General features: G+C 44.0%; 1 protein-coding gene across 1 annotated transcript in view; it reads left to right on the top strand.

Moving 5' to 3' along the window:
* Nucleotides 1–18,295, top strand: part of dmd (dystrophin) — a gene marked incomplete at its 5' end in the record, with an annotated part of 540,780 nt that overhangs the window by 315,392 nt on the left and 207,093 nt on the right. The window contains 2 exons of the mRNA XM_083633507.1: nt 838–1,027; nt 7,711–7,856. Coding sequence (XP_083489633.1) covers nt 838–1,027; nt 7,711–7,856 — 336 coding nt within the window. The remainder of the gene's footprint in view (nt 1–837; nt 1,028–7,710; nt 7,857–18,295) is intronic.

Raw genomic sequence — 18,295 nt, 5'->3', positions numbered from 1 at the left:
GAGTAGGGGTGTAACCCCGCCCCCGGTGCCCTGACTACATTCCCAAACAGGCCCTCCTTCCATCATGGCCACCTAATCATCCCTCATTACTTAATTGGCACTTTCAGTCCTCAACTTTCCATCGTGATAGCTGATGTGAGCTGAGTGTTCTGTGTGCATCACCCAGGTAGGTGCTATACATCGGTGGTGGATGAGTTGAGTTCCCTCCCCCGATATGTGAAGCGCTTTGAGTGTCTTGAAAGGCGCTATATAAATCCAAACAATTATTATTATCTGGCGGCGCTGAGAGGCTTAATCAGCATTGTGGCAACTCGTCTGGCAATGGCTTGGATGTAACGGATGTTCATTTACTGTATAAAAAGTTACGCACTCCAGCTTTAAATATTGAACGGATACACAATACCATTTATACTATTTAACTCTTTTGTTTTTGATGTAAGCTATTACTACTGTTGACTGACATCTCACATTACCATACCAGTCGTTTTCAGGAGCACTTCCTACGTTTCGAAATGAAACCCAGTTTCATTTCATACTTTGGTTTTGCACTTTCCTTGTCCCCTTTCTCTCCTATGTATGTATCTATGGTCCTGAACATGTAGATCTCATACTACTTCAGACTGCCTATAGACCTAGCTTCCAAATGCTCAAATAGCCAAATCTCTGTCTGTCTGTCTGTCTGTCTGTCTGTCTGTCTGTCTGTCTGTCTCTCTCTCTCTCTCTCTCTCTCTCTCTCTCTCTCTCTCTCTCTGTCTCAGCAGTTCCTATCTAATCTAACCTCTTCTCTCTCTCTCTCTCTCTCTCTCTCTCTCACTCTCTCCGGGGGGGTCCCGACAGGAGGAGGTGTCCCGGCTGGCCGCCCTGCAACCCCAGGTGGAGCTCCTGGAGCAGCGTGTGAAGGAGCTGAGGGAGGAGAAGGAGGGGGAGGAGGACCCAGCCTTCCTGGATGCCGACATCAGCGCCTTCAAGGAGCACTACGAGGAGGTGCTCGAGGAGCTGAGGGCGAGAGAGAGGCAGCTACAGCTGGGTGAGAGAGCACAGGGGGAAAAAATAAGTTATTTACAGTAGTAAAAGATAATAATTTTGAAGCCAAGATTTTGTAAAAAATAATTGCTAAATTATAATGTATACAGATTCATTAATCCTGTTTAACTTCATGGAAAACAAGCGTATTGACAACGATGGATATTGATCGCTAAGTCATCAATATGTAGAAAGGACTCACAGTCTACACCTCAAAGTGACACATTATTGACGCTCACACACACATTGAGACAAGTTGTGACACAAATACAAGACACCACGCGCGGGCGTGCACACACACACATACACACGCACACACACACACACACACATACACATACACGCACACACACACACACACACACATACACACACACACACACACACACACACACACACACACAGAAGTGTTTTTTGCTCGTGACCCTGTTCACGCTCTACTTGTCTGACGTGGCCGGTCTCCATTTCTCCAAACTGGGATCGGCCCAGCTGCATTCTACTGCATGTAGTACACTGAGTGTCAGCAATACCTCATATACCGGTAACTCCACATCAAAAAATCTAAACTATGGCTCTAAGGTTTAGTACCTACTCCTAGTATCATTGCCTTTGGTTGCTATGGGTAACTAAATTCCTCGGATGACAAAACTCTTAGGCGGCGTTCACACAGGACGTGTGTGAACGCTTTGCAAATCATGTCGAGAGCGCTTCCATTGCACACAAAACACAGCGCACGGAGAGTTTTTTGTGCTTTGTTTTGTTTTTCCCTGCAGTCGCGTGCAGTACAGTTCAGGACACAATGATCACATGGATGGTAGCCAGTAGGGCATTCACGACTAGTGAATTTTACTAGTCGACTAGTCGTCCCTAAAGGTAGTCGACTAGTCGACTAATGGTTTTTATTTATTTTTTATTTATTTTTTAATCTTTAAGAAAGAACATGAGGTATTTACACGACATACATGGACTATCATATCCCATATCCCATATCCCCCAGAAAGAACATCAAAACACAACAAAACAAAACAAGAAAACTGCATAAGATACACAATAATCCAAGAACAAACAAGACTATTGGACAAACAACCAAACAAAAACAAGAATGGAATGGACAGAAAGTCAAGTGAATGGACAGAAAGTCAAGTGAATGGACAGAAAGTCAAGTGAATGGACAGAAAGTCAAGTGAATGGACAGAAAGTCAAGTGAATGGACAGAAAGTCAAGTGGACAGAGATGGATACGACTTGTAAACTGAGGCTAGTTGTTGAGGCCAGTTGATTTTTTTTTTGGGTGAAATTCACCTGACACAATAAAGAAAAAGCTTCAAGTAGGACTGTATCCAGATGCATGGCTCCCCCTTACATTCACAGACATAAAAAATCTCTCACACACGCGAGACGCTGGCGGCTCTCGAAGCTTTAGTTGGCGGCTCTAAGAAATTGCAAAAAAAATAATAATAATAATAATTCCCTGCTCTCCCCAAAATTTCAATAAACCTTTATGGCATATTATTACAATACAACAATACTGGTGTTGACAGTAATAGAAGGTGCCAAATCATTCAAAACAATAAGCATTTTGCTTTTAGGAGTATTGTGCCAGCGTGCAGCGCTGTTCCAAAACGTGTCAACGTGTGTCGTTGCCTGGGAAACGCACATTTTGATTTCATTTTTTCATTTATTTTGTTCGATAGGGGACAGGTGTACATTAATGAACATTTAAAAAAAAATTAAATGCACGACAATTTCAGTCACAAGACTGATTTCCATTGTTAGTCCCCCTGCCAGATGATACAGGCTTAGAGTCCTGATAGGGGTAAAAAGTAACATAGTGCAACAGAAATATATTTAAAATGTAAACACAATACAAAGTGCAAGTATGCAGAGAAATAGTCCTGATAGGGGGAAAAGTAACTTAGTGCAACAAAACATATTTAAAATGTAAACACAATGCAAAATGCAAATTGCGAACCTGAGATTAGAGCTCTACATAGCTAAGTACAAAGTGCAAAGTACAGAATATACAGGAATATACAGTCTGATACTAAAACCTGAGTTTGGGATCAACATCCAGCTAAAAAGTAAGATCTACAAAGAAGACTTACTCAAACAGATATAAGAGAAAAAAATTAAAAATACAGAGATACAACACACATATGCATACAGTATAAACATACTGTTCTATTCCCTAGTGATGAGTACATAGTTGAGTGGACTTCAGCCATCTCTTCACTTGACCCTTAAACATGCCTAGTGTTGGGCATTCCCATCCCATTCCCATCCCATAATACAACTGTTCGCATCGCATCCCATAATAGTATGATGATACTTGGGATGCCATTGCGAACATAGATGTGAACAGGTTAGCTAAAACTTCAGCGTCGCCAGCGACAGCCCCCACCGTTTCGGTCGGGGTACGTTTCGAAATCCCTCCAGGCCTGAAAGATTTTCTAGGGGAAACTGGTCTATATATGTGTGTGTGTGTGTGTGTGTGTGTGTGTGTGTGTGTGTGTGTGTGTGTGTGTGTGTGTGTGTGTGTGTGTGTGTGTGTGTGTGTGTGTGTGTGTGGAAAACAATAAAACATGGTAGGCAGATGTGCTTGGTTGGGGTGGCTTTTGGTGTTTTGCGGTAAAAGTGGCTCTCCTATTGACTTTGTCCTGCCAGTGCGACTCTCATCGAAGAAATAGTGAGGATCACTGTATTAGAGGAAGCATGTGCTATAATCTACAAGGGGGTGGCGCAATGACTGGGACAACAGGGGGAATTGGCCAAGTAGGCTACAATTGGGGAGAAAACAGGGGGAAATCCGTAAAAACAATTGGTGGCATTGGCTGCCAAGCCTGGTGCAACAATATTAAAAGGCAAGAATGACATTTTTATTCTGAAACTGAGCTTCAAATAATCCCCATTTTCCCCCATCATTTCTAAAAGGTAAATTGGAAGATGTCAACCCATAGTGCATAGTGATTGTAACGGCTGGGATTATTATAGCGCTGATTGCTTCCCTTTGTGGCACGCGGTGTCTTCAACGTGTTTGGCTGCAAACTTTTCAGCTCAAGTGATGCAGGGGAACATAGTGGTAGTCCTCACCACTTTACATGTGAACATAGTGGTAGTCCTCACCACTTTACATGTGAACATAGTGGTAGTCCTCACCACTTTACATGTGAACATAGTGGTAGTCCTCACCACTGTACATGTGAACATAGTGGTAGTCCTCACCACTTTACATGGGAACATAGTGGTAGTCCTCACCACTTTACATGGGAACATAGTGGTAGTCCTCACCTCTTTACATGTGAACATAGTGGTAGTCCTCACCACTGTACATGTGAACATAGTGGTAGTCCGCACCACTTTACATGTGAACATAGTGGTAGTCCTCACCACTTTACATGGGAACATAGTGGTAGTCCTCACCACTTTACATGTGAACATAGTGGTAGTCCTCACCACTTTACATGGGAACATAGTGGTAGTCCTCACCTCTTTACATCTGAACATAGTGGTAGTCCTCACCACTGTACATGGGAACATAGTGGTAGTCCTCACCACTTTACATGTGAACATAGTGGTAGTCCTCACCACTGTACATGGGAACATAGTGGTAGTCCGCACCACTTTACATGTGAACATAGTGGTAGTCCTCACCACTTTACATGTGAACATAGTGGTAGTCCTCACCACTTTACATGTGAACATAGTGGTAGTCCTCACCACTGTACATGTGAACATAGTGGTAGTCCTCACCACTGTACATGTGAACATAAAAAAACTCTCGTAACGGACAAGCCCGTCTTTTATTGTCACACGAACACCACAATACATGCATGCGGCCACAACACACTCATGCTGACGGTGGCCGGTGAAAAGTGTCCTCTGCATTTAACCCATCCAGGCATGTCCTTTCCTCCGAGGGGCAGGCCAGGAGCAGTGGTCGCTTTCTCGTACATAGTGGTAGTCCTCACCTCTTTACATGTGAACATAGTGGTAGTCCTCACCACCGTACATGTGAACATAGTGGTAGTCCTCACCACTTTACATGGGAACATAGTGGTAGTCCTCACCACTTTACATGGGAACATATTGGTAGTCCTCACCACTTTTCATGGGAACATAGTGGTAGTCCTCACCACTTTACATGTGAACATAGTGGTAGTCCTCACCTCTTTACATGTGAACATAGTGGTAGTCCTCACCACTTTACATGTGAACATAGTGGTAGTCCTCCTCACCACTTTACATGTGAACATAGTGGTAGTCCTCCTCACCACTTTACAAACACTCTTTTCTGAGGCGAGGATCTGAGGAGACGCCACCAGTCAGGGCTTTAATTTCTACTTGTCAGTGAGTCATTTAGACCATTTTGTAGCACCATTCAAACTTTGTGTGAGTGTGTGTGTGTGTGTGTGTGTGTGTGTGTGTGTGTGTGTATGTGTGTGTTTGTGTGTGTGTATGCGTGTGCGTATGTGAAAGAGAGAGTGCGTGTCTTTGTGTGTGTGTGTGTGCGTGTGAGAGAGAGAGAGTGTGCGTTTGTGTGTGTGTGTGTGTGTGTGTGTGAGAGAGAGAGTGTGCGTGCATGCGTTTGTGTGTGTGTGTGTGTGTGTGAGAGAGAGAGAGTGTGCATGCGTGCGTTTGTGTGTGTGTGTGTGTGTGTGTGAGAGAGAGAGAGAGTGTGCATGTGTTTGTATGTGTGTGCGTGTGAGAGAGAGAGTGTGCATGCATGCGTTTGTGTGTATGTGTGTGTGTGTGTGTGTGTGAGAGAGAGAGAGTGTGCGTGCGTGCGTTTGTATGTGTGTGCGTGTGAGAGAGAGTGTGCGTGCATGCGTTTGTGTGTATGTGTGTGTGTGTGAGAGAGAGAGAGTGTGCGTGCGTTTGTCTGTGTGCGTGTGAGAGAGAGAGTGTGCATGCATGCGTGTGTGTGTGTGTGTGTGTGTGTGTATGTATGTGTGTGTGTGTGAGAGAGAGAGAGAGAGAGAGAGAGAGTGTGCGTGCGTTTGTATGTGTGTTCGTGTGAGAGAGAGTGTGCGTGCATGCGTTTGTGTGTGTGTGTGTGTGTGTGTGTGTGTGCTTCACTCGTACATGTATGTGCTCTCTGTGGCTTTTCATAGAAACAATGAGAAAGTGTTAATGAGATAGAGAAAGGAGCAGAAAGCTGCAGCCATTGAGATGAGCAACACTGCGAGAGAGAAAACCAGACCGAACGCTGTGACAGAACGAGAGGAGGGATCTATTTATATCAATGAGGTAGAGCTTGAGAAGAAATAATAAAAACCCCTCAAAACATCTAGAAGACAGCCGCTGAGAAGATGACATTGAGCGAGCCGAGAGAGACAGGAAGAGACATTTAGAGCGAAATAGGCAGGAGGAGTGAGGAAAATATGAATATCACTCAGACAGCTTCTTCCCTAGTGCCACACACCGCACCTCCTCACCCACAAGGGACACACACACACACACACACACACACACACACACACACACACACACACACACACACACACACACACACACACACACACACACATATGATTGTGCCGAGCTCCAGAGGGCTTCATTAGTTGAGAAGGATATGGCAAAGAATTTCCTTGAAAGGAATGTGTCCGTTATTTAAATGATCCTTTTTACTCGTTTGGCGTTCTCTCTCTCTCTCTCTCTCTCTCTCTCTCTCTCTCTCTGTTCAGTTCAATTCAACTAAGCTTCACTGGCATGAATATTGAAGAGAGGCTGCATTGCCCAGACTTTTCAGCGCCTCGCCTCCTCCACAACGTTTACCTGAGAAGTACATCAGGGAGATATAAAAGTAAAGGATAAAATCCAGTAAATACAAAATCCAACGTGGTACAAAATGAAGAAATCAAGCTAGAGACATTGAGTAACATTGTGTTGCTATTACCTACTATTACCTATAGAGACACTGCATGAAATAGGCCACGCCCATCACGGGGGAAAAGCTCCGTTCATTTCCGCACACCAGCGTCATTTTCCTTGAATTAAACATAGCTAAAAGCTGTTGTGTGGTGGGCTGCGCAGATAACAAATGTAAAGAATCGCCAGTTTACGTTTTTTTGTACTACCGAGGAAAACAAGGAAGCCATTGAGAATTGGCAAGAAGAAAAATGTGGATCTAGCTGTCAATGAAGTAAGTTGGAGTGTTCATCTTCCGTATATACAATCTTTTTGTGCAACACCCGACCATGCACGCGACATAGGAGAACGCCAGGATTGGACGGGAGTTTTTGTTTTCCCCCGTTTTGGGCGTGGTTTCTGAATGATGACGCGCTCCGCAGTGTCTCTCTATACAGACAATAAAATGTTTAGATCAGAGTAAATAAATAAATGATTACTTGTGAGTTTGTAGAATGCTGAGACAAACTTTCCAACAACACGCAGTCTTTTGCTCTTAACCAAGCACTAGGAAGAACGAAGGGGAGAAGAGATTTCTTTTGTGTGGAATATATGTATTATTCAGATTCAGGGTGGCATTTGTCCACATATTGGACATTCAAATAAAAAAAGTGTCATTCTGTAATAGTGTCTCTGTCTCATGCAGTTCACAGTGCTAACACAAGCTTAACTCCCCGGGCAGCCAAGACAGTTGATGTCTCAGTTTCAAGGGTGTGATCACTGACTCCTCTCTCTCTCTCTCTCTCTCTCTCTCCCTCTCTCTCTCTCTCTCTCCCTGTAGTCCTGGAGAGTTTACCTCCGGCTCGCTATAAGGAAACCATATCAACCCTGTTGGCATGGTTACAACAGTGCGAGGCGAAGCTGGCCATCCCATCCACGGCTGTAACAGAGTACCCTATTATGGAACAAAGACTGAAGGACATCCAGGTACACACCAACACACACACACACATGCACGCATGCTCACATTTTCATTTTCTGAAGAGATGGAGGTTGAGGACATTGACAAGTAACAATAGATGAGAACCAGAATCTTAGTTAAATTGGCTAAGTGTGCTCTGTCGTGGTGTCTGTCTGTCTGTCTGTCTGTGGCGGTGTCAGTCACGATTTGTGACGGAAGTGATGTCATCAGTGATGTCACTTGAGCTTGAGCAATTGTAATGTCATCAGTGATGTGACTTGAGCAACTGTGATGTCATCAGTGATGTCACTCGCACACACAACTGTTCTTCTTCTAATGGCTTTCCGGCAGACTAAATGCCTTGTGGCACATGCTGCCTCTCACAGTTGGGCTTGAGCAACTGTGATTGCCCAACTGTGATGTCACTCAGGCAGTTGTGATGTCATCAGTGATGTCACTCGAGCAACAGTGATGTCTGATGTACAGTAGTTGAGCTGAAGGCACACAGTTGCACGGTGGTGTCTATCTGTCTGTTTGTCTGTCAGTCACGATTTTGGATGCCCGCGGAGCGGGCGATTTCCAAAACTGCAGCCATGGCGGATCATCTCCAGAGTCTCCACCCTAGGAATCGAGCGCATTCCAAGTTACTTAAATTGCCAAACACAACAACTCTACAGGTTGGTCTTTGTGTTACTGGCACAAAGGTACAAGGACAACAGCACTTCACATAGTGTAAAGGGGCAGTGTAATACATCCTATGCATAGTAGACTATCACTCCACCTATAGACCAAATCACCGTGACGTCACCATGTAAACAAATTTACTTCCGGGTACCACTTGGGGAAGGCGGCAGGTTTAAATGTGTGTGTTGTCAAATAAATGCTGTCAAACCCTCTCGTTGTTTTCGGCCGACTACTTTCAATTTAAATGGTTAAACGGTTGGTAAACATGCTTGTCCGACGTATCTAGCCTTTCTTCTGTGTTTGTTTTATGTAGTGTTAGCTAGCTAATAACGTTTGTTTGTCTATCAAACTCGCTGTTTTTTTGCAGACTCGTAACCTCGCGTCACCAGGCTCTTCTCGGCGAGAGCAGACTCGTTAACGTTACAGACAGAGCTACCGACGCCACGTTAATTTAATTTAGCGTCAAGTCTACTCTGGTCTGGTCCAACAGGTAAATAAGCTAGTCTGGTCTCCACTAACGTTAGTGAAAGTGTTGTTATGAATGATATTAAACAACAACACAACACGGACGAACCATTTTTGTCTTCTTTGTCTGTTTTTGTCTTCAACACGTCAGTTTGTGCCGTTCACCGCCATTATAATGTGTGGACCCAGGGGTACCCGGAAGTAAATGTAAACATCCCGCTGATTTGGTCTATATTCTTTCAGCACTCGGTGTGCATTTGAGCAGTGCAGTTTACAATATTGTTGCAGCTGTAGAGGGAAGCTTAGTGAGCTAGGTCAAGTGCTCCATTAGGAAGTTAGTAGTCTGACTCAATGGAAGAAGGCTGCTGTTGGTGCCGTCCATTTCAGACGGAGCAGAAGGGGAATCCCCTTGGGCATGTTTTCAAACTACCTGTTGCTACGTGAAACAACAACAACCTGCGAGCTAGCAACCTACATGCTGAAAATGGCAAGACATCTGTCTTTTACTGTTTTGTGCAGCATTTTCTTTTGCAGGGATTTAGCGATTTGGTTCCACCAAAACAAGTTCTCCCTCTACGCTATTTCGCAAGGACACCGCTGCCCAAGACGATTGTTATTGGTTTAAATAAATCAAACCAGGATGAGTGTTTTTTTCCCCTATATACCAGAATGATAGCAGGTTGAGCCAGACTCTCCAGCACTGGGACAGCGCTAAACAAAGTGTGGAGATAATCTGGCCAAGTAAGACTAGGAAGTTAGAGCATTGAACAGAATCAGATGTGTCAAATAAATTCCTGACCCATACTGATGTAAGGTCATGCAAGGTTCAGGTTGTGCATAACATTCACTGATTGGCGATGCAACAGAAAGTATGTACTCATATGATCATAACGCAGTGGTTTTGTCTCCATATTAAAAGAAATCTGTCATCTGAAACATTGACACCATATACATCAGAAAAATCTACTTTATTTATTTCTTCCTTTTTTGCCTCCATGCAGTCTAGAGAGCTCAGAAGTGCTGAGATCATCTAGTAGGCCTAGTACAGTATACTGTGTATATTTAGGAGGTGCTGAGATCATAGGCCTAGTACAGTATACTGTGTATATTTAGGAGGTGCTGAGATCATAGGCCTAGTACAGTATACTGTGTATATTTAGGAGGTGCTGAGATCATAGGCCTTGTACAGTATACTGTGTATATTTAGGAGGTGCTGAGATCATAGGCCTAGTACAGTATACTGTGTATATTTAGGAGGTGCTGAGATCATAGGCCTAGTACAGTATACTGTGTATATTTAGGAGGTGCTGAGATCATAGGCCTAGTACAGTATACTGTGTATATTGAGGAGGTGCTGAGATCATAGGCCTAGTACAGTATACTGTGTATATTGAGGAGGTGCTGAGATCATAGGCCTAGTACAGTATACTGTGTATATTGAGGAGGTGCTGAGATCATAGGCCTAGTACAGTATACTGTGTATATTGAGGAGGTGCTGAGATCATAGGCCTAGTACAGTATACTGTGTATATTGAGGAGGTGCTGAGATCATAGGCCTAGTACAGTATACTGTGTATATTGAGGAGGTGCTGAGATCATCTAGTAGGCCTAGTACAGTATACTGTGTATATTTAGGAGGTGCTGAGATCATAGGCCTAGTACAGTATACCACTGTATATTTAGGAGGTGCTGAGATCATAGGCCTTGTACAGTATACTGTGTATATTGAGGAGGTGCTGAGATCATAGGCCTAGTACAGTATACTGTGTATATTGAGGAGGTGCTGAGATCATAGGCCTTGTACAGTATACTGTGTATATTGAGGAGGTGCTGAGATCATAGGCCTAGTACAGTATACTGTGTATATTGAGGAGGTGCTGAGATCATAGGCCTAGTACAGTATACTGTGTATATTGAGGAGGTGCTGAGATCATAGGCCTAGTACAGTATACTGTGTATATTGAGGAGGTGCTGAGATCATCTAGTAGGCCTAGTACAGTATACTGTGTATATTTAGGAGGTGCTGAGATCATAGGCCTAGTACAGTATACTGTGTATATTTAGGAGGTGCTGAGATCATAGGCCTAGTTCAGTATACCACTGTATATTTAGGAGGTGCTGAGATCATAGGCCTAGTACAGTATACTGTGTATATTTAGGAGGTGCTGAGATCATAGGCCTAGTACAGTATACTGTGTATATTTAGGAGGTGCTGAGATCATAGGCCTAGTACAGTATACTGTGTATATTTAGGAGGTGCTGAGATCATAGGCCTAGTTCAGTATACCACTGTATATTTAGGAGGTGCTGAGATCATAGGCCTAGTTCAGTATACCACTGTATATTTAGGAGGTGCTGAGATCATAGGCCTAGTACAGTATACTGTGTATATTTAGGAGGTGCTGAGATCATAGGCCTAGTACAGTATACTGTGTATATTTAGGAGGTGCTGAGATCATAGGCCTAGTACAGTATACTGTGTATATTTAGGAGGTGCTGAGATCATAGGCCTAGTACAGTATACTGTGTATATTTAGGAGGTGCTGAGATCATAGGCCTAGTACAGTATACTGTGTATATTTAGGAGGTGCTGAGATCATAGGCCTAGTACAGTATACTGTGTATATTTAGGAGGTGCTGAGATCATAGGCCTAGTACAGTATACTGTGTATATATAGGAGGTGCTGAGATCATAGGCCTAGTACAGTATACTGTGTATATTTAGGAGGTGCTGAGATCATAGGCCTAGTACAGTATACTGTGTATATATAGGAGGTGTGTATAATAGCACCTCATCATCCACCCTCAATGGTAATTAGGCTGATAGCTGGGTAGACCGTGATCCTGCTGTCCCCTTGGAGTCACCGGTGATTGAGCTGTTAGGTGGATTTGCTCTGTATTACTGCATTATGGCCACACCGCTGCTAAGATCTATTTACACGTTCCTATAAAACAGCAGAATGGCACAGGCTCTATCATACTGTGAAGCTATAAGACTGTAATCAGTTTTTACTAGGAGTAGTAAAATTATATTGCCACTGGCAAAGCCAAAGTGCCAAAGCAGCACTCTTTTACAGGATGTTTTTAGACTGAGGATCGTGGTGGGAAAAAGAGAATGAATGACATGCCCCATAAATCATGATTCCGATTGGAGCGAGTAAATTGCATTCATCTACGCCAACTGACGATAGCTGTATAAACATTCATAAAAGCAGCAGGAGTATGCTTTAAAAAAGCGGGATGTAATTTTCAATAAGGTTTGCTTGGGACGAATGCCACCAACGTAGCAAATGTTTTGTCAGCTGGCACATCGTATTTGTTTTGATCCTAAATCATGTCTGCATGCCAAATTTAAGACAATAAAGTTGAATTGAACTGACTCTTTAACATGCGAGCATCCGGCTAGTACAGCGGTAGATTCCCTGTCTACCAACACGAGGGTCGCAGGTTAGAGCCCCTGTGTTATCTCTGTTGTGGTCAGCTGTCCATACAGTTGGCCGTGTCTGCGGGTGGGAAGCAGGATTAAGGGTATGTGTGCGGGTCGCTGCACTAGGGCCTCCTCTGGTCAGTCAGGGGCACCTGTTCGGGGGGGGGGGTGGATAACTGGGGGGAATAGCGTGATCCTCCCGCGCGCTACTGTACGTCCTTCCGGTGTATCAGAGGAAGCAGGTGCTAGTCTACAACTCTCCCCAGATCAGCAGAGGGGGTGGAGCAACGACCGGGACAGCAGGGGGGATTGGCCAAGTACAATTGGGGAGAAACGGGAGAACAATCCGAAAAACTTGATAAGAAAAGACTCTTTAACATGTGTTGAAAAGTAACGGAAGGTGGATGTTGTGCTATGTGTTGAAATGGACACATGCTTTTTTATCAAGCCCTGATCTCGAGCTGCAGTATAGCGCCCCCTGGTTAAGCCTTGGCTCACGATTGGCTTTGTCTACATGTACACTGTGATTCAGTGGATTCACTCCTGAATTAACTGCCTGAGCTTTTGATTGAAGAACAGAAAGAATGTGACGGCTGACATGAGTTTTAGCTGCATTTCAAGGCTGAAAACTTGGTTTTCATACAAGAATTATAAACACATACAAAAGCAGAATTATATTCATCATACCTTTCATAATAATAATAATATAAGTGAGGGGGTGGCATGGTGGTGCATTGGTAGCGCTGCGTGTCGCCTCACAGCAAGAAGGCCCTGGGTTCGATTCCCGCCTGGGATGCTGAGGACGCTGAGGGTGTGTCCCCATCCCCATGTCCTCAGTGCCTACAGCCCAGGTGGGTTCATCAAAAGGGCCTTTCTGTGTGGAGTTTGCATGTTCTTCCTCTGCTCCCCTGGCGTTTTTCCTCCAGATAGGAACCCCCGGCTAAAAAGATGAAACAGAGCAGGAGAGAACATTTGTCTTTTGCATGAAAATCAGTGCTTTGGTTTTGTGACGCTAGACTTGCATCTGCTTAGCATGCAGAAAGCAGGCCAGTGCTGGGCTTCTGTTGGTGTGTGTGTGTGTGTGTGTGTGTGTGTGTGTGTGTGTGTGTGTGTGTGTGTGTGTGTGTGTGTGTGTGTGTGTGTGTGTGTGTGTGTGTGTGTGTGTGTGTGTGTGTGTGTGTGTGTGTGTGTGTGTGTGTGTGTGTGTGCGTGTGTGTGCGTGTGTGCGGGGGGGAGCGTGCATATGGGTGCATGTTTTCCTACAAGTCTGCAATTATGAGAGGCGGGTGAGGAAAATCCCAGCGGAGCAAATCAGTGTCTCTGTTTATCACAATATCTACCTAGAGATGCACGCACGCGCACGACACACCGACACACACACACACACACACACACACACACATACACACACACACACACACACACACACACACACACGCGCGCGCGCGCACGCACGACACACACACACGCACACACACACACAGACACACACACACCTCCCTCCCTGGTGTGACCCTGAGTTAAATTGAAGATAAAAATCAAAAACAACAACAAAGTAATAACAAATATAAGACCTTTGTATTCTTTGGGTTAAAAAGGCTGAATAATGCAGATATAATGAACAACGAAAAAACTGTGTGTGTGTGTGTGTGTGTGTGTGTGTGTGTGTGTGTGTGTGTGTGTGTGTGTGTGTGTGTGTGTGTGTGTGTGTGTGTGTGTGTGTGTGTGCGCGCGCGCGTGTGCGCATGCGCGTGTGTGTGTGTGGGTGCGCCCGTGCCTGTGCTCAGCCCTCTTTAAACTTGATAATGGTCTTCTAGCATAGCGGGATCAAGCCTCTAGCCTGAGATTAATTAAAGTTGATTGTAGATAATAATTAGAAATGTACTCTGCATACTGATAAGCTTGCCTATCATTAATTTTCAGTGCCACTGTTTCTTTTCCCATACAGTACCTCAGAGAGAGAGAGAGAGAGAGAGAAAGAGAGAGTGTGGGTGGGTGGAATTCCATGTGCGTACATTTTTTGTGTACATGCATGTACTGTATGTTCGTGTGTGCGTGCGTGCGTGCGTGCGTGCGTGCGTGCGTGCGTGCGTGCGTGCGTGCGTGCGTGCGTGCGTGTGGTAGAAAACGTCCTCTTGACCCACATGTGAATGTGGGTTCTCACTGCATTTGCATCGTTCATTAAAACACATCAGTGTTCTTGTCAGGTGGGAATCCGCAGCTTCGTTTTGGGTCTTGATCCATAGTCAAACCAAGCTTTAGTGGATAAAAAAACACATCCCTAAGTGGCTGAAATAGTCGACAGCTCGAGGAGAGATGCTAATTAAAAATCAATAAGCTGCATTTTCTCTCATAAATTTGACTTGATGGATGAGTGACGTATCATCTGAAGCTGCTGCGGGTTCCAAGTTATATGCCGATAAATATATTGCAGAAATCCTATCTCAACTATCTAATGAGAATTTTTATAAGAAATTGAAATCTGATCCTACTGATTCATTTCAGAAAATTGTGTTATCATACCTGGAAGAGGCCAAAGAAAAAGGCTGGCTCCCTAAAACAGAATTTGATTTTCTATACAGCCAACATCCAATTCGACCTGTATTTTATTCCCTACCTAAGATACATAAATCATTAAGCAATCCCCCAGGTCGTCCTATTGTTGCTCAAACTGACTCTTTGCTGTCCCCTTTGTCAGAATTTGTAGATTTTTATATTAAACCTTTTGCACAGACCTTACCATCCTAACCACAGATTTCATCAATAAAATTTCTAACCTTAAAGGAGGACTTACCCCCTAGATATGTATTAGAACAGTGATTTGAAAATACCTATGGAAAAAACCAAGAAATGACATATGCTCTTGTCTATACTGGACTCTTTGGCTGTGTTGAAGTCCAGATTTTTTTTCGGAAATCGACGCCATTACAGTTTGCCTATTGCCTCAAAAATAATTTATTTGAGAGGGGCCATATCTGTATAAATATCAACAATTAGCCAACGCTGGTGGCCTGTATGGAAAGAGCTTTGCTCAAAATGGTTGAAAGTTATATCAATTTGGTAATTCAGTGGCGAACTAGAAATTTAATTATTTTTCTGCATGTAACTCTATGGCAGTGTGTTAAACTACGCTACGAGAGCAAAGTGGCATGGGCTCGTTACAGCAGCACACCGCACAATACGACAAACCCCCCGTTCTGGGGTAACACAATGCGAGATTTCTCTACGTCATTCCCTCGTCCAAGTTGCCATATAGTCCCTTTTTCATTTTAGTTTGGGGGCTTTTCGTGATTCTTGTTAAAAGTTGTGCAAAAGTTTTTTCCTCTCAGCGCAGTGCAGGCTGCCTGCGCCTCCTCCCTCCTGCCAGACCCCGGCTGGCGAAACAGCCTGCTGTATGCATGGGGCGCTTGTAACCTCACGGAGCAACAAACAAACAGACAGAAATAGCTGGTGTGCGATTTAGAGAATACAGTCTGAGATTGGGTACAGGATTGAGGGAATCCCGCATCTGTTTGCGAAGGTGCGACTGGACAGGACGCTTTTCACAGACGGGCACAGTAGTCGGAGCGAGGCGAGTGTCTCTCAGGGCTACTCAGGGCAGAGCTGCAGATCTCTCCTTCTCCTCCGCGCATTCAGTCTGTCCAAAATCATTACCGATATAATCTCAGTAGGAGGGATGCAGGGAAATGATAGTAGCCGATGTGTTTAGAGAAGCTTTGTCACGTTGTCACGTCGTAGTATAGCGTTATATTTTACATGTGCGCTAAACTGCGACCATATTTGTTTGCGGAAATATCAGACTGCTCTCTCTACTCTCAGAGCACAGAGAGCTCTGCTCTGCTGCGCGCGCCCGCGGAGCTTGGAGCTAGTGCATGAGGTTTACAATACGACTCTCTCCCGCATGCCTGGGCTGGAGACAGCTGCTTGCAACTCGGACTGATAATATATACATCATCAATCGAGCTTATTCAGGTAAGATATTAATAAAGTAGTGACACATTCAGCGGGAAACTAACTATAATTAAGACATGTGCCAACTTTGACAACGTTTGGTTCAGTATTTTAAGAGCAAACTTCAATAAGAATAGGCTTGGAGTTCTGAGGAGCTGAAAGGGTACAGGGGGGGTAGGGGAGTAATTATCTTGAAATCCCATAGTCTTTGGGGACAACCTGACGTCAGGTTGTACCAAATCTCCCATTCATTTGAGAAAAAAAAAAAAGCAGTCTTTGACCCTAAGAGGGCGCTTATGCCAGATATGCTGCTGAAAAATGATACAAATGGTAAAATGGCAACAGTTTGGTGTCAAATGTGGAAATTCTGACCAGAATTCTTCACACATCACCCCCAAAGTCATATATATTGGTTAAAAGCTGAAAAAAAGTGTTTTGGAGGTAAGTCCTCCTTTAATGATATCCCAGATGATGCATTTTTATTAACCTTAAGCTGCGTTCACACCGACCTATTAAAGTTTGTTGCTGGCGTCGACTTTACATACAAAGTCAATGCAAACGAGCGATTGAGCGTATATTCGCCTGGGAGAATAATCGCTGGGCGTCCGAGCGGCAGAGACAGAGCGACAGGGAGAAAATACGCTCGTCGCTCAAGATGAAATATTCCAACTCGAGCGAAAATACGCTGGCATCAGTCGCTCGCTGTTCAATGCTGATTGGCTGCCGTGTGAGAGCGAGTCAAGGATCACACTGGCTTGGAACAAACCGCTGGTTTATTGTGTGGCAACAAACCACATTGACAGGCTGACAGCTGACATGAAGTGAAGTCTGTACTACCGGTATGCAGCTCGCATTAGGAGCACGCTGATAGGCTTAGCTTGTAAACAATGACGGTGGCTCGTAGTGGACAAACAGCATGACATTGCGTAACGTTATATCCCCCACATGTCCGTCATTTCGTGTGCCTGTTGATGAGCGATTTAAACAGAGCGACAGAGCGATTCCAAAGGGTTGACTTGAGCGACAGAGCGAAAAATAAATATCTCGGTGTGAATGCCCCTTTAGACGTAGCAAGTCTGTATACCAACATACCACATGATGGAGGCCTTGAGGCTCTCAACTTCTTTTTACAGTATCGAGATGACACAGCAAATCCTCCTAATGAATTTATCCTTTACTTGGCAGGTCTTGTCATGAAATATAACTATTTTTGTTTTGATAACGACTTCTATCTTCAGATATCTGGTACAAGCATGGGCTCTATTTGTGCCCCGAACTATGCAAATTTATATATGGGTTTCTTTGAAGAGTCTTGTGTCTTTAATCCAGGTAGAAATAGCCATTTGAATAAAATCTTAAAATGGTACCGTTACATTGATGATATTTTTGTATTTACCAGGGCAATATTGATGAACTGAATGAATTTTTTACACTGTTGAACAGCTTTGTCTCCAACCTAAAATTCTCTATGGATTATAGCAAAGAGAAGGTGCATTTTTAGACATGTGGGTCATGAGAAATTCTGGTGTCTTATTCACAACCTTGTATAGGAAGGAGACTGACAGAAACACATTGCTATTGGCCACCAGTTCCCATCCTACACCTCTGAAGAGGGGTCTTCCTAAAAGTCAGTTTTATAGACTCAGAAGGATTTGCCATTCCACTGAAGATTTCATTGAAAAAGCCAGTGACATGAAATCCAGGTTTGTTCAGCGAGGATACCCTGTTTTATGGGTGGACCAAGCATACAACACAGCACTCCAAAAATCTCGCTCTGAACTTTTAGGCACTAGCAACAAGAACACCAAAAAGTTTTCTGTCACATGTGTTACCACATACTCTCCAAACTCACACATTATTAAATCGGTCTTTAAAAGACACTGGCACATTTTAAAGTCAGATCCAGAACTATCCTCTGTCTTTCAAGAGCTTCCCCTC

Source organism: Poromitra crassiceps (assembly GCF_964638095.1).
Source record: "Poromitra crassiceps genome assembly, chromosome: 3".
Lineage (NCBI taxonomy): Eukaryota > Metazoa > Chordata > Actinopteri > Beryciformes > Melamphaidae > Poromitra > Poromitra crassiceps.
The sequence above is the reverse complement of the archived record's forward strand: the minus strand, read 5'-3'. Positions and strand labels throughout refer to the sequence as shown.